The 22444-nt window shown below is 37.0% G+C and overlaps 1 protein-coding gene across 9 annotated transcripts in view; it reads right to left on the bottom strand.

Moving 5' to 3' along the window:
* Nucleotides 1–22444, bottom strand: part of USP37 (ubiquitin specific peptidase 37) — an 85090-nt gene that overhangs the window by 50426 nt on the left and 12220 nt on the right. For all 9 annotated transcript variants that reach the window (XM_088827598.1, XM_055397391.2, XM_088827604.1 and 6 more), the window contains 6 exons: nt 21236–21407; nt 18112–18212; nt 15377–15555; nt 14983–15060; nt 7848–7945; nt 5815–5899 (listed from right to left, as the gene is read on the bottom strand). In XM_088827598.1, the coding sequence (XP_088683724.1) occupies nt 5815–5899; nt 7848–7945; nt 14983–15060; nt 15377–15555; nt 18112–18212; nt 21236–21407 (713 nt within the window). The remainder of the gene's footprint in view (nt 1–5814; nt 5900–7847; nt 7946–14982; nt 15061–15376; nt 15556–18111; nt 18213–21235; nt 21408–22444) is intronic.

Here is a 22444-nt window from a genome sequence, read left to right as displayed (position 1 = left end):
AACTCCTTATTGCAAAATTCAGACATAAATTGATGAAAGTAGGGAAAACCACTAGATCATTCAGCTATTACATAAATCAATTCCCTTATGATTATACAGCAGAAATGACAAACAGATTCCAGGGATTAGATCTGATGGACAGAGTGCCTGAAGAACTATAGAAGATGGAGGTTTGTGACACCGTACAAGAGGTGGTGATCAAAACCATCCCCAAGAAAAGAAATGTAAAAAGGCAAAAAGGTTGTCTGAGAAGGCCTTACATATAGCTGAGAGAAACAGTTCCAATGAATAGCAAGGAGAGATAAGAAAGTCTTCCCAAGTGAACAATGCAAAGAAATAGAGGAAAACAACAGAATGGGAATGACTAGAGATCTCTTCAAGAAAATCAGATACCAAGGGAACATTTCACGCAAAGATGGGCATAGTAAGGGACAGAAAAGGTATGGACCTAAAAGAAGCAGAAGATACAAAGAAGTGGCAAGAATACACAGAAGAACTGTACAAAAAAGATCTTCATGCCCCAAATAACCATGATGGTGTGATCTCTCACCTAGAGCCAGACATCTTGGAATGTGAAATCAAGTGGCCTTTAGGAAGCATTGCTACAAACAAAGCAAGTGGAGGTGACGAATTCCAGTTGAGCTAATTCAAATCCTAAAAGATGATGCTGTGAAAGTGCTGCACTCAATACGCCAGCAAATTTGGAAAACTCAGCACTGGCCACAGGACTGGAAAAGGTCAGTTTTCATTAGCAAAGAGCAATGCCAAAGAATGTTCAAACTATGCACAATTGGACTTATTTCACATGCTAGCAAAGTAATGCTCAAAATTCTCCAAGCCAGGCTTCAACAGTATGTGAACCAAGAACTTCCAGAAGTTCAAGTTGGATGTAGAAAAGGCAGAAGAAACAGAGATCAAATTGTCAACATCAGGTGGATCATCGAAAAAGCAAGAGAGTTCCAGAAAAACATCTACTTCTGCTTTACTGATGTTGCCAAAGCCTTTGACTGTAGAGATCACAACAAACTGTGGAAAATTCTTCAAGAGATGGGAATACCAGACCACCTTACCTGCCTCCTGAGAAATCTATATGCAGCTCAAGAAGCAACAGTTAGAACTGGACGTGGAAGAACAGACTGGTTCCAAATTGGGAAAGGAATACATCAAGGCTGTATATTGTCACCCTGCTTATTTAACTTCTATGCAGAATTCATCATTCGAAATGCTGGGCAGGATGAAGCATAAGCTGAAATCAAGATTGCCAGGAGAAATAGCAACAACTTCAGATACACAAATGACACTACCCTTATGGCACAAAGCGAAGAGGAACTAAAGAGCCTCTTGATAAAAGTGAATGAGGAGCATGAAAAAGCTGGCTTGAAATTCAGCATTCAAAAAACTAAGATAATGGCATTCCGTTCCATCACCTCACGGCAAATAGATGGGGAAACAATGGAAACTGTGATAGACTTTCTTTTCTCGGGCTCCAAAATCACTGCAGATGGTGAACGCAGCCATGAAATTTAAAAAGATGCTTGCTCCTTGGAAGAAAAGGTATGACCAACCGAGAGAACATATTAAAAAGCAGAGCCATTACTTTGCTGAAAAGGTGTGTGTCGTCAAAGCTATGACTTTTGCAGGAAAATCAATTCTGAATATTCACTGGAAGGACTGATGCTGTAACTCCAATACTTTGGCCACTTGAGACAAACAGCCGACTCATTAGAAAAGACCCTGATGCTGGTAAAGATTGAAGGCAGGAGGAGAAGGGGATGACAGACGACAAGATGGTTGGATGGCATCACTGACTTAATGCACATGAGTTTGAGCAAGCTCCAGGAAGTGTTGAGGGACAGGGAGGCCTGGTGTGCTGCAGTCCACAGGGGCTGCAAAGAGCTGGACAAAAATGAGAGACTGAACAACAACAAAGTTAACTGTGGCCTCCTCTCAAACAAAATGAGGAACTTAAAATGTTTTAATTTCCCATACTCTTCTCCACTCATTTATTTAACCTCTTATTGGTATAATATTCTGTTAATTTTTTGTTTTCAATCCTAATCATTTTTATAAAAACTATCAAAATGTATTTAGATGCATAATAAGTCTGGAAAGGTATTAGTAATAGCAGTTGCCTCCTGAAAGAAAATGAGCAAGTAGGAGTTAGGAGAGATTTACTTTTCACTGTATGCACTCTGTAACTTCTGAAGTTTCTACCATATGCCCTTATTACTTTTACAAAAGAATACATTTTAAAGGTACTTAATTTTTAAATATGCTTAAAAATTTTTTTGCTCACTGATTTTTCTTACTTCTACTCCTTCCTTTGTTCACTTTTCTTTTTCCTAAATAAATTCTGTCCTTGCAATCTTGAATTAAAATTTAACTGGATGTGTAATTCTTTGATATCATCTGTTTCTACTGTTGCTAATGTCAGTCTGTTTTTGTTTTACAGATGATATTTTTGTTTCTGGCAGCTTTGAAAAATTTCTTTACCCATCATCTTCCACAAGGTAGATTTAAAAAATATGTATCCGCTGTTTGGCATTTCTTTAGGCTTTTCAGTGTGGACTTCCATCACTTTCACCCAGTATTTCTTTGACAAATTCCCTTCCTTTATTCTCCTTAGTCTATTTTTTTTCCTCCAAAATGCTATTAAGACATAGTTCAGTTCAGTCGCTCAGTTGTGTCCGACTCTTTGCGACCCCATGAACTGCAGAACGCCAGGCCTCCCTGTCTATCACCAACTCCCGGAGTTCACTCAAACCCATGTTCACCGAGTTGGTGATGTCATCCAAACATCTTATCCTCTGTCGTCCCCTTCTTCTCCTGCCCTCAATCTTTCCCAGCATAGAGGGTTAAAAAAAAAATGGAGGGTAGACCAAGAAGCCCTACATAAATCTTTTTTTATAAATTCAGATTTTTAATGAATTTTGACATACATTTTCTATAAATCTTTTTAAATAAAATTCATTTACATTTACAATCTCCTCTCTATGCTACATCCCATGATCATGCATTTTTGCTGGTTTAGTAGCTGTCTCAGTCTGGATCTCTAATCTGCATAGGACTCTATATCAGGGGTTCAGAAATTTTGCCCCTTCATAGTGAACATTAAAGCAGATACCAATCAGTGCAAACTCCATTTTTGGGTATTTGCTTTCTATCAGGCTTCCCCAGTGGCTCAGTGGTAAAGAAACTGCCTTCAATGCAGGAGACGTGGGTTCAATTGTTGGGTCGGGAAGAGCTCCCAAAGGAGGGAATGGCAACCCACTCTAGCATTTTTGCTGGAAAAATCCCATGGACAAAGGAGCCTGGTGGGCTACAGTCCATAGGGTTGCAAAGAGTTGGACACAACTGAGGTGACTGAGCACAAGCAGAGGGAGCATCAGGTAAGCAGCATATTTAAGGTTCCAAACGCAGGCAGTTACATAGAAGTGTTTGGGTTTGGTTTACTAGCACAGTGGAGAGGGAAATGGCAACCTACTCCAGTATCCTTGCCTGGAGAATCTCATGGATGGGGGAGCCTGGTGGGCTACAGTCCATGGGGTCGCAGAGTCGGGCATGACTGAGCAACTAACACTTACTAGCACAGACGGCAGTTCGAGATATCCAGCTTCATGTATCTTTAGATAAGAAATCAAGTTCTGATTGGGGGTCATGTTTAGTTTCCAATCTCATGTTGGTTTTGAAGACCCAGCCCTAAATACTTGACTCCAGTCTGGGTTTTATACGTGCTTTATTTATGGTTTCAGACTTTACTCAGCATTATTTTTCTTACCAGTTTGATAATGTTCATCTTATCTTTGAGGGCAGTTTTGTATTAAAAGAAAATTTTATTTCTTCAATAATTTCTATGTGCAATGCATATGCTCATTCTATTACTTTGAAAAGAAATCTGCACTGTACTTAAGCAGTTGAAAACCAAATTTAGTTTTTTCTCAACTTGGATTCCTTTAAGATTCTTCTGCTTCTAAGTCACTTCAGTCGTGTCCGACTCTGTGCGATCCCATAGACGGCAGCTCACCAGGCTCCGCCATCCCTGGGACTCTCCAGTCAAGAACACTGGAATGGGTTGCCACTTCCTTCTCCAATGCATGAAAGTGAAAAGTGAAAGTGAAGTCACTCAGTTGTGTCCGACTCTTACCAACCCCATGGACGGCAGCCTACCAGGCTATTCCATCCATGGGATTTTCCAGGCAAGAGTACTGGAGTGGGGTGCCATTGCCTTCTCCATAAGATTCTTCTAATAAGCAGAAATATATTGTTTCCTCTGTTAAATTCAAAGAGTTAACCACTGCAGTCATAAAGTGCTTGACAGATTCCACCCAAGGCTGAGTATATCTAAATATAGAATTTCTTTAACTCACCTTAATCATTTAAGACAAATAATCTAGATGTTTTTACCACTGTGAATTAAATTCTAGCAAAAAATAAAATATGACTTAACTGGTCATTATCTATGACTGGTCATTATGCTATATAATAGCATATCTATTATATACTACTACTCTCACTTTTTACAACTGCCCTTCTGTGTGGCATTCTATGAACACGGCTCTTTGACAAGTGCTTAGCAGTTGTCTTATATACTCATAGTCAATAAACCTCAAAAATTTAACCTACATCTCTGTGGGTCAGTCGCTCAGTTGTGTCCGACTCTTGGAAGGAAAGTTATGACCAACCTAGACAGCATATTAAAAAGTAGCAACATTACTTTACCAACAAACGTCCATCTAGTCAAGAGTATGGTTTTTCCAGTGGTCATGTATGGATGTGAGAGCTGGACTGTGAAGAAAGCTGAGAGCTGAAGAATTGATGCTTTTGAACTGTGGTGTTGGAGAAGACTCTTGAGAGTCCCTTGGACTGCAAGGAGATCCAACCAATCCATTCTAAAGGAGATCAGTCCTGGGTGTCTGTTGGAAGAACTGATGCTAAAGCTGAAACTCCACTTTGGCCACCTCATGCAAAGAGCTGACTCATTGGAAAAGACCCTGATGCTGGGAGGGATTTGGGGCAGGAGGAGAAGGGGACAACAGAGGATGAGATGGCTGGATGGCATCACTGACTCGATGGACATGAGTTTGAGTAAGTTTTGGGAGTTGGTGATGAACAGGGAGGCCTGGCGTGCTGCGATTCATGGGGTTGCAAAGAGTCAGACACGACTGAGCGACTGAACTGAACTGAACTTCGTCTCCACGGACTGTAGCCCACTAGGCTCCTCTGTCCATGGAATTCTACAGGCAAGAATGGGTTGCCATTTCCTTCTCCAGGGGACCTTCCTAAACCAGGGATCAAACCCGGATCTCCTGCATTGCAGGCAGATTCTTTACCATCTGAGCTATATTTCTAGAATCACCAATTAAATTTCTGACTAGCCTTTTCCAGTAAAATATACTAACGTGAAACTTTTTGCTTTCTTAGGAAAACACCTTAAATTCTGGTAGGTAGCTTAACAAACATGCAAGCAATAAAGGCAATTTTAAAATGTCTCAGTGGGGAATTACTTTTCTTGGGATTTTGGAAAATACACTGGTCTAGAATCTGATCACATTGCCAGTGACATCCTGTGGCCTCAATACAAGTCTTCCTAGATATACGGTTTATATACGTGTTGAAAAACATAAAAAGTAATAGTTTGAACTAAAACACTTCTAGAGTACCCTGTAACTAAATGTCATGAATCTGTACTTTTTCATCTATGTTGTTAAATCAGTGTATTCATTTACAGCACAACACATAGATCCTCCCATCATTTAATATTCTGAAGAAAGCTCTTCAAGTTCTTCACAAGGCATATATATAGTCAATGCATACCTGTCTAGATTAGTGCTGCCAGGAGAATAGTCCTTGACTGCACTTCTGCTACCATAAAAAGATGATGACTGCAAAGGTAGAAGCCCTAAAAAAATGAACAGACACAGGAAAAATTTAATTCCTAAATACACCATTCAAGTTCATTTAATAATAAAATTACACATTGGGCTTGTTTATATTTAACTCTATTTTCCCCTTTCTTTTCATCAAAGTAATATACATACACATGTCTGAAGATCAAATACTATGAAAAAGTTTGTAAGAGGTTACAAAAGAATACTCTCTAGCCCTAAAGCTCCACAAATTTTTCTTCCAATTTCTAACCATTTTTGGAAATTCAGTTTCTTTGATTTCTTCCATAACATTAGGTGTTCGTATAATTTGTCAATTTATTAATTTTAAACAGCATCAGCTGGCTCCCTCAAGAAAAATTAGAAATAATTTCTCATTTATATCACCTCTTCTCTCCAACCAATTATCAGTTGTGTTATTTTATTATTTATTTTTTGGCTGTGTCATGTGGCTTGTGGGATCTTAGTTCCTTGACCAGGGATTGAACTCCGGCCAATAGCAGTGAAAGCACCAAGTCCTGACCATTGGATTGCTTGGGAACTCCCCATCAGTTGTGTTATTTGAGTTCTATTGATGAACTTTGCAACGTTAACACACTTAAACGCTCTACATTTTGTTCCATCAAACTTTTTACCACTTGATCCCTTATACTTTCCTCTCTCTCTCCTCTTCCACATCAACACTTGTTAGATGTACCATAACTTCAACAGTATTAAGTATTAATACATCTATTAAATGTTAATACATCTTTAAGTATTCTGTTTTCTAACTATAGTGAAAGTGACATTGCTCAGTCGTGTCCGACTCTTTGGACTATAGCCTACCAGGCTCCTCTGTCCATGGGATTTTCCAGGCAAGAGTACTGGAGTGGGTTGCCATTTCCTTCTCCAGAAGATCTTCCTGACCCAGGGATTGAACCTGGGTCTCCTGCACTGCAGGCAGACGCTTTACTGTCTGAGCTACCAGGGAAGTCCTTTTTAACCATAGGTTGACTGTAAAAGTTGAAAACCAAAAAACAGCATTTACATAATGAATTATTACTTGAGAGGTGAGAATTATATCAGAGCTTTCTCTTTCTGTCAGAGTCCAATTTAGATATAAGTCTTTTAGGGAAAAGGAGACTGTTTCTAGAATCCAGATGAAATGAATTCTCTCAAACTCCCAATTTATCAAAATCATGCCATATTTTAACTTCCTTCTATTTCAAGTTAAATACAATATTCAAATCAATACTAGATACATGAGTCGCTAAGAAGTTCAGAGGACCAGAGTTATGCTAAGTATAGGAAGCAGCAATAAAAATTCCGGGACAAGCTTTTAGTTTTTGTTAAAAACAAGGTGAGCTTATACAACTGCTTTATGCGATAATTACAAGATCTTCTGGAACTTCTAATAACCAGCAACACTGACAAGTTTTAATTTCAATAACTTTAACTCCTTGGATTCATTCCAGGTCCAGGTACTTTGACAATGAAAGAACTTAATTCTAGGTAGTTGAATAGGGAGATGTAAAGCTTAAATTCTTCGTAAGCAAAATAAAAACTCCCTTATAGTTCTAATATTTAAAAAAATATTTTAGCCAAGTACTAGGATACAAATTAGGGCTTCCCAGGTGGTTCAGTGGTAAAGTACCCACCTGCCAAGCAGGGGACATGGGTTTGATCCCTGGGTTGGGAAGATCCCCTGGAAAAGGAAATGGTAACCAACTCCAGTATTTCTGCCTGGGAAATCCCATGGACAGAGGAGCCTGGTGGGCTACAGTCCATGGGGTCACAAAGAGCTGAACACAACTGAGTGACTAAACAGCAACAGTACATAAATTGGCACCAGATAACTAGTACAAAATTTATGCAGTGTTCCTAAACATGTGAGAAATATGCCCCAGTTTACATTTCTATTTCTAGTCTAATACAATATATCATATCATAAACAAGTATATTATGCAAAGACCAAATACTTACCTGATGTCCTATTCTCTTCTGACTGTTTCAAACTCAGTTGCTTCTCTCTACTGCTGCTTAAATACTTTCTTGAGGGATCTGTCATAGCCTTGTTGTTCCTATAGTTAATAATTTAATTCAAACATATATGTATAAAGATATAATTATTAATTTTAAATAGTCGTCATTAGAATTTACATTTCAATGGCTGAATTAATTGAAGTACTTGGAAGTTACGCTACAAGGTGTTAAAGCCTTACACAAATGAGAATTATAAAAACAAGCTTTTCATTACTTAAGTCAAAAGTCAATCCAATCCAAAACCCTGGTAATTAGACAAAAATGAAGGAGCAGTTCCTTTATAAAAAAGTCAAACCAAAGATAGCAAGAATATATAGGTTTTCTTTGCCAAAAGCAAGCCCAGCTGAAATGATTCAGCTACTAAAACCAAAAGAATCAATTAAGATCTAAGGTGAAAAAATTAAAATTTAAAAAAAAAAATTGAAAATAAATAAAAAGAAGCAAACCATTCGAGGTTGATAATGAATAGCTCTAAAAAGTAAAATAAACAAAATCCAAAATGTTCTTATAGTCTATGTAATTTGAAATGTTATTTACTAAATGTCAACAACATTTCAATTCATAGTGACTAAACTACTTCAAGTTCATGAACACAAAGTTAAAATTTCTTAAGCCCCTTTCCCCTGACCTATCATGCCCAAATACCTGAACCTATATCAAATAAAGCGGTTCCACTGAGAAACATGCTCATGCTTTGATTAAAAGTGCTTATTTTAGGAGATCCATCATGAATAAAGCCTACAAGCAGATAATGTAGATGCTCCACCCAGATTACCTCTGGTCTTATTTTTGTATCCTCTCTTTCACACCAATTTAGGTTTTTTTCCTCCCAATTTTTTGTTTTTTAATATTAGAGTATAGGTGATTGACAATGTCTTGTTACTTTCAGGTGTACTGCAAAGTGATTTAGTTATGCATATACATGTATATATTCTTTTTCAAGTTCTTCTATTTGGGTTGTTTTTTAAAATTTTTTGATAGCCAGTACCTAGGGTTTCTCTTCACAAGATTGTCCTCAAGCTACTAGAGCCTTTGCCTGCACTCTCAGAGTCAAAAGTAAGGTCAGGTACTAAAGTATAGAAGTCAAGCTCCCCTGCCTTGGATTAGAATAGCTTTAAGGTGAAATGTACACAACAGATTTTCTCTCTGGGATTGGGATGAAGCCTAAACTCTGCATTTTTCTGGTCAGAGATCAGATTTTTTCTGAGATCACACTCACTCATTTTTTCCTGCACTGAGGTATCTTGCTTCCCCCAGTCCCTTCCTGGTATCCCCTGGGAATAATTCCTAACTAAATCACTTGGACACTACTCTCCATTTCAGGGTTTGTTTCTGAGGAGCCTGAACAACAGTTAGTGCAAGTTAGACAAAATTCTGGAACTGGATCAATTATTTGGCAATGGTAGCAGAAATACCATTGGCTGGTGGTAAAATCTTTGGTTTCCTAAAGTGTAATACCACCAAGATTTTTCATCTGTAGTGAACTGGGCTGGGATAAAGTAGAAGAGGATATAGCTCATGAAATCTTTCCAGCGTTTGAAAAATGTGGTAGACTGCACAACGGACCTTACTGGGGTTATAGAAATGTTCTAAAACTGGATTATGGTGATGGACGCACAACTCAAAAAATTTACCAAAAATACAGAATTATACACTTAAAACAGGTGAATTTTATGGTGTATAAACTGTATCTCAATAAAGCTGTTAAAAAAAAAAACACCCAAATTACTTCCTTCCTTGTATCCAAGCCCCCCGTTAAGAAATGCCATCTGTTTCCCTATCCCTTAATGAGGCTGGCCTTGTGATTTTCTTTTTCCAAAAGAATCCTAACAGACACAATAGTACATGAGTCTGATTCTAAGGCTATAGGCACCCTGCAAATTTTCACTCATTCTTTTGGAACCCTACCACTGCCATGTGATTAATTTCAGGGTAACCCTACCAGGTGAAAAAAAAAAAACATGGCTAGTCTCCTGCATCACCCCAACCACTAGACAGCCTACGGCCAGTCATACAAGTAAAGCCACTGGACCAGCTAATCCCGAGCCAACTTACCAAATGACCATGCATGTATGAGAAAAAGAGAATCCAGTCACAACTGGCCAAGACAGGCCCAGATAAACAGAACCACTTAAGTGACCACTGACTTATAAGCAATAATAAATAGTTACTATTTTAAGTATATTGTTATGCAGCACTAGATAACTGATACAGTGATATGGGGTAAATAATAATCATAAAGACTATGGGTCATCAAGGAACTATGCAACCAGAGCAAGCCATCATGAGCTGGGTGCTATTATACCCATGAAGTTGTAAGATCAGGAAGTTACAGCAGTAATCCATCATAAAATACGAGTGGTATATCCAAGTAAATAAGAATAGATAATGAGAACAGGTCTATGAGCATTCTGGTGACCAGACAGAAGAAGGAAAAAAATCTGTGCCTGATTCATGGATGGATTGTCTTGATACATTGATACAAGCTGAAAATGAACTGTTGCTGCATTGTAGCTCCACTAAGGGACTGCCCTGGAACACAGGACTAAGACAAAATCCTCCACTGTACAGAGTTTGAGAAGTGCACCTCACTGTCCATTACATGGGCCAGGGAACCCTGGATGGTGGTAAATGGTCTAGATGGATGATCAGGGGCCTAGAAGGGGTAAGCCTGGAAAATTAGGGGAAAATGATTTATGGAAGAGGTTTATGCATAGTATGTACAAAGGGTGAAGATTTATTTCACATGTTAATGCTCACAAGAGAACTTCATTGAAGAGACATTAAACAATCACCCATGGTAACTTGTCTAGTGGATGCCAGTCAATCTCTGTACTCTGCCATCCAAATACTTCCACAAAGGGCCCATAAGTAATAGGCATGGTGGTAGAGGTAAAAGCTCTAAGTACACCCTAAAATAGGGGATCCCTTTTAATAAGGCTGGTTTAGCAACTTATGCTGCTCAATGTCCAATTGCTAGCTACTCTAGAGGCTGATCCCTGGCCCTTGAATGAATACTATCCCTTAATGAAACCAACCAGACATTTGGTGATGAGTTGATTACATTAGACTCCTTCCATCCCAGAAAAGGAAGAAATTAATTCTGGCTGGGACTGGCATATACATAAGGTTCACTTTTGCCTTTCCTGCCCACAGTGCCTTCGCTGCACTGCTATCTGAGGGCTTAATAAGAGTATATGATTTACTAACATGAAATCTCACACAACATCAATGTGGAATGAGAGATCCACCTTACACACACAAAAAAACGAAGTACATACAATAAGGGCATATGACCAAAGGATCCACTGGTCCTATCATAGACCATATTTACCTCAAAGCTGACGGCCAACAGCCTTTAAAGGTGCAGATTAGAGATGATCTTATTAGGAACTGGGTGCCCTTCAACATACAATATATAACATAAACCAACAGGCCATTACATTTATAGAGAATACATGGGTCTGGAAACCAAGAAGCAGGAATGCCTCCACTATCAGTCTCAATAACACACTTGGAGAATTTGTGCTTCTTTTTCCTTCAATTTAGATTTTGTGGATCTAGCGGTTTTGGTTTCCAGAGGAGGAAATTTTTCACAAGACAGGACAAGAAGAATCCCATTTAATCTAAAGTGATGGCTGCTACTCATTTTGGGCTTCTCATGCTGGCAGATCAACAGGCAAGGAAAGGAGTTACTATACTGTAACTGACTTTAATTATTATAAGAGGGCAGGGTAGCTGCTACGTGATAAGGGTGAGAAGAATATGTCTGGTATAAAGGAAATTCACCAGGGAATCTCTTGGTGCTTTCAAGGTCAGTTTTAACTCTGAATGGGTAATTGCAGCAACCATAGCCTGACAAGTGCACAGTGACCATGGGCTCAGATCCCTCAGGGAAGAAGATCTCAGTCATACCACCAGGAAAGTCATCAACACCATCAGAAGTTTTAATGAAAAATGTAGCAAACCCAGAATGGATCCTAGAAGTAGATAATATCAGTTACAGCCTCAAGGTTATTTGTAGTAGTAAGGACAAAAAGAGCTATAGTTCATCCCACTAGTCCTCCTTTTTTAATATTCTCACCCAGAAATTGAAAAGCATCAATGTGAAGGACCTGTAATAAGATGGTGGGGCTTTCCTGGTGGTCTTGTGGTAAAGAATCAGCCTGCCAATGCAGGTAACATGGGTTCGATCCCTGTTCTGGGAAGAACTAGCTCAGTAGTAAGACAGAGGGTAAAAACACAGATATTACTGACTGGAAAGCTGGTGAGCACTGTTATGTCTTAGCCAAATAGTCACAGAACTGTTATCTGTAATGTTTTGGGAGGCAGAACTCAAAGGAAAAGACTGAGACAATTAAGAACACTGGTCTGTGTTAGTGCTTTTTACTGCTCTCAGCAAGGTTCTATTCAAGACAGATAAATCTGGGTTAGAACTAGCAGGTTTGTAATCAAGGTTGAAAATGAATATATCTCTCTGTGCCAATGGCCTAGAATTAAAATTGTGTGGTAAGTGGAGGTCATATGGGACTAAAAAACTCCAATTGCTTCTGATTCTCAAACTAAGGCAATGCTAAGAGGTAACTGGAGAAGTAGTTTGTGAAAAACTGATGTTAATATTAGGGAAAACTGGATAAGGGGTATACAGGTACATCTCAATATTATCTTTGCAACTTTTCTGTAAATCTAAAATTATTCCAAAATTTAAAAATTTATTAAAAGAATCAAAATAGTAACAAAAATACTGGCCCTAATTCTTTCTCAAGCCTATAAAACTCTGCATGTTCTACCTTTAAAAAAACTTCTAAAACTTTAACATTTCTAGACTTTTCCAAACTTCCAGGACTACATTGGCATCAAGTAGGCTACAAAGCTGCATGGCTCCAAAGAACAGTCTTCAAAACCCCCTTCAGCTATGGCCTTGAAAGATAACAGACAAAGGGAATCTGTTAAAGGGCAAAGCCACGAGTCATATAAAGTACAATGAGCAAGGGAGGATCCCAGAGGATAGGACAGAGACTGTTACAGGGGTTAATTAAGAACTTATTCCACTGCTTTCACTGTCTTCACAATTTCTGCCTAACAAGATTTGATCTCTACTATAGACCAGTGAGTGATTCCTCAGTTCCCAATCCTTGTTTTTTCTAAATGAAAATTTTTACTGTGGTTATCCTGTGCTTACTCCAGCAATGTATAATAAATGCTATGTGTGTGGAGACAGTAGTGAGGAATGAAAATTAACTTGCTTTTCAGTTTTTAGGTACAACACCACTTTGCCAACAAAGGTTCCTATAGTCAAAGTTACGGTTTTTCCAGTAGTCACGTATGGATGTGAGGGTTGGACCATAAAGAAAGCTGAACACGGAGGAATTAATGCTTTTGAACTGTGGTGTTGGAGAAGATTCTTGAGAGATCCGTGGATGGCAAGAAGATAAAACCAGTCAATCCTAAAAGATATCAATCCTGAATATTCATTGGAAGGACTGATGCTGAACCTGAAGCTCCAATACTTTGGCCACCTGATACGAAAGAACTGATTCATTGGAAAAAACTGAACCTGAAGCTCCAATACTTTGGCCACCTGATACGAAAGAACTGATTCATTGGAAAACACCCTGATGCTGGGAAAGACTGAAGGCAGGAGAAAGAGACAGAGGATGAGATGGTTGGATGGCATCACCGACTTGATGGACATGAGTTTGAGCAAGCTCCGGGAGTTGGTGATGGACAGGCAAGCCTGGGGTGCTGCAGTCCATGGGGTTGCACGGAGTCAGACACAAATGAACAACTGAACTAAAGTGAACAAGACCATGAGGTGTATGGTCCAAGGCACACCTGGACCTTATGGAGAGAACTGCACATAACCCAGAGATCCTGGACTCTGAGCTGGATATAATGACTAAATGAGATTTAGAGGCTGTCTCCATCAGGGTGAAGGTAGGGGTACTCTACATATGGGAAGAATGATTAACAAAGGTAAATCTTTAGCTAGAAGGATGAACTATGGCAGACTGTTGTCCCCAAATAACCACTGTACTGCTTTGTCATAACAGTAGAATTTGGGCTAGGCATACTTCCCAGATCTCCTCATAACTTGATATAACCACATGACCAAGTTTTGGCCAATGTAATATACATAAAAGTTATGTATACAATTTTCAGCCTACACAAAAGCAGTATGCACTCCCCTTGCTCCTTTCCTCCTTCCCAATAGGAATACAGATATGAGAGTGGAGGCTGAAGCTATCTTGGTTCATAAAACGGAAGATACTTATTAAGAATGGCAGAGAGAAGACAAAGGAACCTGAGACTATGGTGATCGTAGTTTAAGAGAACACACCAGTCTTATCAGCTACCTAGATTTTTGTATCTGTTACAGCAATAGAATCAAGAACTCAAACTAAAAAGTTTCTTTAGCTTTTCCCCAACTTCTTTCTGGTGACCCTTTGGCCTTCAATACCAGTTAACTGACTACCAACTGACTTCTGTTAAGGTATTAACTGGCAACTGTATAATAAGTTTTCTGTCTCAGAAGACAAAGACAAACAAACAAAATCCACAAGTCTCCCATTATGAGGAAGAGGACTGTGGGCTAGTGACTGTCCTATTGCAGGTATGCTCTTTTGTTCAACCCCAAAAGTAGCTCTAAAAGACTGATGTTCCTTGCCTAGAACCTACGCTGGTTTTAACACCCTTTTACCCCTAAATTAACTTTTCACATGAATAAGGTAAAAATTGTACTTTTTTTTTTAACAGGTAAAGGAAAGAAGGGAGGAGGGGTTCATACTAAGAGCAGCAAACAAAAAACACTTATATAGAGTTCTTCAGCTCTATCCTTATTACAAGTGTTGCAAACAAATAAAGCTAAGATGGGAGAAGTGCACTAAAATGACCAAAGCAATACTACCACTCTCTAATGAGCCTACAGTGTACTGTTACCAAAATACTCTAAATCTTGTTCTTCTGTCTTTGAGATTCCTATAAACTGAATTCCATCCCAATTTTCTCTAGTGGTTGTAATTATTAATGGAAGAAATACCAATCAAATGTTATAAAAGTTCTTAAAGCAACTTACGATGATGAATCATTTTCCTTAGGGTAATCTTCGTTCAACTCTGAGCCAGATGACAGCATTCTTTTTCTCTTTTCAGTTCTATGGAGAACAGAGAAAAATGGTTATTTCACATTATTAACAAGTATAAACCAACATACTCAAGAACAAGAACTGTGACTACTGCTATCATACGCTATACACCACATTTAAATATACTGTGTATCTGCAAGCTCTATACATGTCACTAATATAAATCACAAAAGACAAATATTATCTCCAGAAAATACACTTTACACGTTGTTCTTTTAACTAGAAGTCTCCTTTTCCCCAAGTCATTGGACTTTCTAAAAGGCCTAAAAGACATAAATAAATAGGCAGAGCTAATGACTAAGAAAGAAAAAAAAATCTTTCATACCTATTTTCTAATAACCCTGATCTAAGAGGTGTGGATGTAGATGTCAAAGAGGGAATTGTCCGGGTAGGAGTTACTCCATTTCCTGCTGCAGCCTTAATCGATCCTCTACTTGGATTACCAAGAACTTTTCGAAATGGAGTATCATCTTTAGTTTCCAAACTTCCTCTTTTTGAAGAGACCTATAAGAATAAAGTTTAACATAGCTAATTCTTCACATTAATTGGCATATGTTTAGACCAGTGATCCTCATAAATGGAACTTAAAAAAAATATCCACAACTGGAGACCCATCTCCAGAGACTCTAGCCTATCTGGTCTGGGGGTAAGGTCCATTCATCAATACTTCTTTTTTTAAAGAACACTAGGTGATTCTAATCAGTGTCATATATTGAGCATGACATGTATTTTCCGAGAGTACTCTTGTAAGCTTAGAAATTCCACAGCGTACCTAGAAGCAGAAAAGAATTTGCTCTGAATTACTGATTAAAAAAAAAAGAAAATAACCTCACAGACATAAGAGCCACATGAAAGTAGATCTGTAAGAAAGAAAATCCAATTATGACTAATTTAAAGTGAGCTTCCCTGGTGGCTCAGCTGGTAAAGAATCTGCCTGCAATATGGGAGACCTGGGTTCAATCCCTGGGTTAGGAAGATCCCTTGCAGAAGTACATGGCAACCCACTCCAGTATTCTTGCCTGGAGAATCCCCACATACAGAGAAGCCTGGAGGGCTACAGTCCATGGGGTCACAAAGAGCTGGACGTGACTGAGTGACAAAGAACAGCACATTACAGCAAGGTGACATAAATGTGACAAAAAGAAGCAACAATGACATTTGGTTGCCACAATTTAAAAGCCAAGTCACATGGACAGCATATGATTTTTGAGGGGGTTCTAGTACGGAGAAATGAAACAAATCTATATAATGATGGGGAGATTGAAGGTGAGACAACCTACTGGCAGAAGATGAATCAAAGAGTCTACCCCAAAACACAGCAAAAATATTCAGAGAGAATATACACTTTAACTCTACGGAAAATTTCTAATTACCTTCCACAGAATTACAATCTTAGAATAAAAAAACAGAATCTCTGAGGTCATCTGGATGAACGATTTAAAAAGTTGACTTTCAAATAGATAATTGATTCTCAAGATTAAAAAAAAAATCAAAACACTATTATAAAAGCCATATACTGAGAAGTCTCTTTTATCACCCCAAAGCCATTCACTCGGTTCTTCTACCTCCCATTCTCCTACACCTTGTAAGTATTCTACATTTTTAAGGAAATGAAAGTCAGTATTTTATTTTTCTAGTTACACAAATGGTAGTATGCTATATGCACACTCTTTTGCATATTTTTCAACCTCTTCTGATCATGACCCCACAGTGAGAAATATTTTACATCACAACCTATTATACATACATACAAATAAAACCAAAAATTTCAAAAACCAGTACTTATTCTTACTGTGTAGAACACCTTCTCTATTATTTTCTATTCTATTTAACGGTAGTCACAACCCACAAAATTGATTTTATAATCCCACTATTAACAGAAATCATTATTTGTGAAAGTATAAATATTTGCTTCTGCTAGATACAGTAACACTGACAGTTTAAATATTCTAACATTTTAAATTTCTACCTGTAAATGGATGAATCTCAAAGTAGTTATGAGTGAAAAACCCAGACAAAAAATTATACACTGATTCCACTTATATATAAAACTCTAGAAAATGCAAAGTAATCTAGAGTGACAGAGAGCAATTCACTCATGGCTTGGGGATAGGGGCTAGACAGGGAGCTGGAGAGAAGGATTACAAAGGGGGATGAAGAAGCTTTTAAGGGCCATGGCTATGTTCACTAGCTTGATTATGGTGATGATTTTGCAGGTATGTACATAAATCAAAACATATCAAACTGCACACTTTAAATATGTGCTATTTACTGGATATCAATCATACCTCAATTAAAATGTTTAAAAAAAAACCCAAAAAACAAAACACTCAACTTGTAAAAAGAAACTAACAAAAAGAAACCTTATTCACTGATTGCTTAGTCCAGTAAATGGTTTAAGTAATCAACCCATCTCCACACAGTCAAACAGAATTCATTACTTATAGGAGAGCTTCAAAGTTTATCTATACACCTGCTTTACCTTTGTAAGACAAATTAAGAGACATAGGACTGCTAAGGTACAATATTGCAAAGTAAGTCTCAGGACTGGCTGAATATTTATGAAAGAAAAATTATTAAAAAGCAAACAGAAGACCCAACAAAGCAGTCTAATATCATATAGTGTAGCTAAAGTTCATAATGTAGAACAGACTCAAAAAAGCATCAAAGAAACAGCAACAGCAAATATTTACAGGGTTGTTAGTACATGGTATTGGGGGCTAAGCATTTTTATAATACACATTATTTCACAGCAATGCTTAAAATATTTTTGCTGTCTCAATTTTACAGATGGGTACTAAGGCTTGAGATACTTAAGAAGGAGCTTCTCCAATGGCCTACAACTAGTAAGAAGAAGCACCAAATCTCAAACTCACATCTAACTACAAAGCTATGTTTTCAAAAACTACACTGTGATAAATTTCAGATATGTTGAAGTATCCTTGTGATAATGCCAGAATTATTAGAATTACAATCTAAATTCTACTCCTGCACTACCTTATAGAATGTTTAAGATTATCATCTTTTAAAAAAAAGCTAGAAAGATTCAAATGAACATACCTGATTGTCCGAGTAAGAAATCTGCCTGTTGGTTTCCTTCTGTGAGGTCCTGCTGCCCAGAATAGCTCCAAAACTACCAGAACCCTGAGAAGGTTTCATGGCTAGTGGGGGTGGGGTGGGGTGGAAATTCAATCAATTACTTCAACTAAGAGATTTTTCATTATTATTATTTAATACTAAGGAAATAGAAACAGGAAAAATAAAACAAATCTAAGTGCTTATCTGACAAAATAATTCCGCTATGTACAGTTACAATTTAGAGCTAGGATCAAGCAAAAAATTAAGTAACAATGTGAAAACTTGGAAATATGTAATAGAAGGATAAATTTTTGAAGGCTAGAGATTCTCCTGTATAAACACTTGGTAATTAACACTATAGCAAAGTCAGTGAGTGAACTAACTTTGGACACTGGATGCTAAGCACATGTCAGAACCAGTGACAGACATACTTCTAATAATGTATACCCCAAAACTTACTAAGTTCAGCAAACAGAATAAGTGGCTTCTTCTCTAACGAAATCAATGCTAGTTTAAAGGACATGCAAGGTAATGTATAAATATGGATTTTTATATACTTCAAAAAGTATTTCAAGGGAATTTCCTGGCAATTCAGGGGTTAGGTCTCCGTGCTTCCATTGCCAGTGGCCCTGGCTGGGAACTCAAGATCTCATAAGCTGCAGGTGGCTAGAAACCCCAGCTCCCACAGTCTATATTTTAATTTTGTTAATTTCCCACTGAAGATCATTTGGAATGCTTTAATTTAGAAACATTGCAAATAATGCCAAACATCCTTTTACATATCTTCTTGCACTAATGCAACAATTTTCATAGGCTAAAACTCCTTAGAGTAAGAATTGTTGGGGTAAAGTATGTACAAAGTATATTAGAGTATCTTGCCTCCCCTCACACTACTGCCAATGTGACAATAAGAATGTGAATTTGTTGAATTTTTTCACATTTAGGAGACATCTGTTTTTATTCCTGAGTATTCCTATATGTCTATTTCTCACTGATATGGAAAGTCAGTATTTATATATTAGCAGTATTAACTGTCACTGTGACTGATATTTTCTTCATCTTTTCTTCTTTCCTTGTCACAGAGATCATTTAAATTTTTTACACAGTCCAAGTTATTAATCTTTTCCTTTATTGATTCTGGTTTTATGTCATACTCAGAAAGGTCATTCCCATTCACATAATATGTTAAAATCCATTCTACTCTTCTAATCATACTTTTATCACTTTTTTTTAACAGTGAAATCTTTGATCAATGTAAAATCTATTTAGATGAAGGAGTAAGATAAGGACTCAGTTTTACTGTCTTCTTAAATGGTTAGCTAGTTGTCCTATTTATAGACAACACTGTTCATCAACCATTAGTCTTTTTCCCATTGATTTCAAACACCACACATTATACTTCAAATGTTTCAAAGTGTTCTTATATTCATTAGCTTACACTTTGGGGCAGTTACGGCAACTTAAACCTAAAAGATTAAAACAACTTGCCTAAGAGTACAGAGTAAGTTAAGTCCACAGCTAGTCACTCTAAAAGCAGTAATGACTCACTGTGTGCCTATCAAATACTAGTTGTGACTTACATTAATGAACTCTAATTTTTTATTAAGCACCGAAATTAAGGTGAGAAAACATTCATTTTAGAGATGAGGAAACTGAAACTCATTTATTAAAGGAACTGCCCAAAACTGCACAGGATATAACAAGCAGGGCTAGGATTCAAACCCAAGTTTGTTTAGATCCAAAGTGTACTTTTCCATTACGCTATGTTGTTCAGACTCAAATCTGGGCTCCAGTCTGCTATGCTTTCCACTCTAATGCATTCAGAGACATACTTTCTTACATATGTCGATTTTTAAAACAGTGGTTCAATTAATATGATAGAATAAAACAAATACAGAAATGTAGACATAATCCCTAACATATTCTAAAACTTTAAAATGGCACTCAATTCTAAAATTCAGTATTTAGAAAACTGACATGGTTCATTCAGATTTGGTAACATGAACACATGAGGAATATGAACCAAATGGCAAACAACCATAAAAAATTTTAACAAGAAAATAGTTTATCAAATAGCTATTAAATACAAGCAAGGAGGCACTGCTACATCTTTAATTTCTAAATGTTTTCAATGTGTCATATTTGTTAAAAAAAACTCAGCAGTTTGTTAACTATAAAATACCAGTAATAACAAAGTACTGATGATGACAGAGGTGGAGAGTAATAAGAGTGAAAAACTCACTTTGAGCAACAGATTACTCCTAAAAAGATGCTTACAAATATGTATTCTTTAAAATCAAAACATTTTACATGAAAGGGGTTGGAGGAAGTAGGGCAATCTGATCACACTACTTGAATTTCTATGGTACTTTCTGTTTTTATAGAAAAATAAAACTTCAGAAAAAGTTTCATATAAAAAAGCAACTATATAACATTTATGTAACAAGATAAGTTTTCCCAAATGTAATTTAAATCCTACTCCTTCTTTAGACACACACTCTTTTGTGGAATCCTTAGGGTGTTCTACATAAACAATCATGTCATCTGAGAACAAAGACAAATTTACTTCTTCCTTTTCAATTTGGATGCTTCTCATTTCTTTTTCTTGCCTAAGTTCTCTGCCTAGGACTTCCAGTATTATGGTGAATAGAAGGGGTAAAAGAGGTCATCCTTGCCTTATTTCTGATTTTGGAAAACCTTTCAGTTTTCCATCACTGAGCTATTGGCTTTTCATATAAGGCACTTATTATGTTGAGGTAAGGCAGATTCCTTTAATTCCAACTTTCTGAGTGTTTCCATCATGAAACAAAGTTAAATTTTATCAAATGCTTTTAATGCATCAAGATGATCATGTGGTTTTTGTCCACCATTCTGTTAAATCTGATGTATCACACTGCCAGATTTTTTCCATATCTTAAACTATTCTTGCATTCCAGAAATAAATCCCACTTGGTCATGGTGTATAATCCTTTCAATGTGCTGTTGAATTAGGTCTTCTAGTGTTGTGTTGAAATTTTTGCATCATATTCATGAGGGATACTGGCCTACAATCTAGTAATATTTTTTATAACTGCTAATGTTAGAGCCTCAGATGATTAGTGCTTACCTGCATTAAGTCTGTTTTGATGGACTGCATCTAGAAACAACCTCATTTCCTCTGCATCCTTACTTGGTACTTTATCAATAGACAAAAAGCTGTTATCTTGTAGAGTTAACATTAGGCGGCTTTGCTTTGCTCCACTGGGTCGAAGCACCACATTTTTAATGTTATGACTTAGCTGATCAACACAAAAGGAAGAGTATCATTAAAAATGAGTTAAAATGAAGCATAATAAGTTGTATAATGAATACTAAACTTTATACGTTCTAAGATACATTTCTTACTCTTTCCCATATTAATTTAGCTTTTTTTTTTTTTACCCAATCAAAAAGAGTTTCCATTTCTTGATACATTTAAATTAAAGATTTCACTTCTAGGAGAGGCAAACACTATTAAAATTTTACAGAGTAATCCTAACACTCTTGACTTTTTTGGAAGGAACTGCATATTTTCAGGTATAGTTACAAAAAGAAGTTAATTTTCTAAGCCTTGATGGTTATACCATCACCAGTTTAGAAAGTCATATTGGATTAGAGGCTTTTTTTCTTTTTAAACAAAAGCTTATAAAATATCTAGCTAGTGGTTTATGTAGCTGCAATGAAAAAGGATATTCTGATACAAACTATAATCCTGAAAAGAATTCTATTTCTCAAAAACACATCAACATACATAGACCTTTACCAACATTAGAACATCTATCTTTTTTTTTTCTTTTTTAACTGTCTAAGCAGGCTCACTTAACTTTCAATCACAAAGCTCGTAAGTTCTCTGGAACTCTCTTAGCTTACTTCTCCCGCTCCCCAGAACTGGTTCAATACTTCTCTTATACTTTTCCAGACTCTGGATATATGCTATTAAGTGATAACTTTTATTTTTCTTGGTTGAAATTTTTCCAAGACTAAATCAATAAATCTTGAACTTTTTATCTTAATAATTCTCACAACCAGTCATCCTTATTTTCTAACATTCTCCCTCAGCAGGCATATACAGAGGTTTCTAAAGTTGCCTTTTGCTGAGGACATACCCTCTGAACATCATAAAGAAAGAAGTAAAAGCATCTCACAAATTTTAAAATTAGGGATAATTGACCTTGTGACATTGTTTTGTCAACAAAGGTCCGTCTAGTCAAGGCTATAGTTTTTCCAGTGGTCACGTATGGATGTGAGAGTTGGACTATAAAGAAAGCTGAGCACAGAAAAATTGATGCTTTTGAAC

This window comes from Moschus berezovskii, chromosome 2 (assembly GCF_049115385.1).
Source record: "Moschus berezovskii isolate FMDL1 chromosome 2, NW_MosBer_1.0, whole genome shotgun sequence".
Classification (NCBI taxonomy): domain Eukaryota; kingdom Metazoa; phylum Chordata; class Mammalia; order Artiodactyla; family Moschidae; genus Moschus; species Moschus berezovskii.
This window is presented reverse-complemented; position numbering and strand designations above follow the sequence as displayed.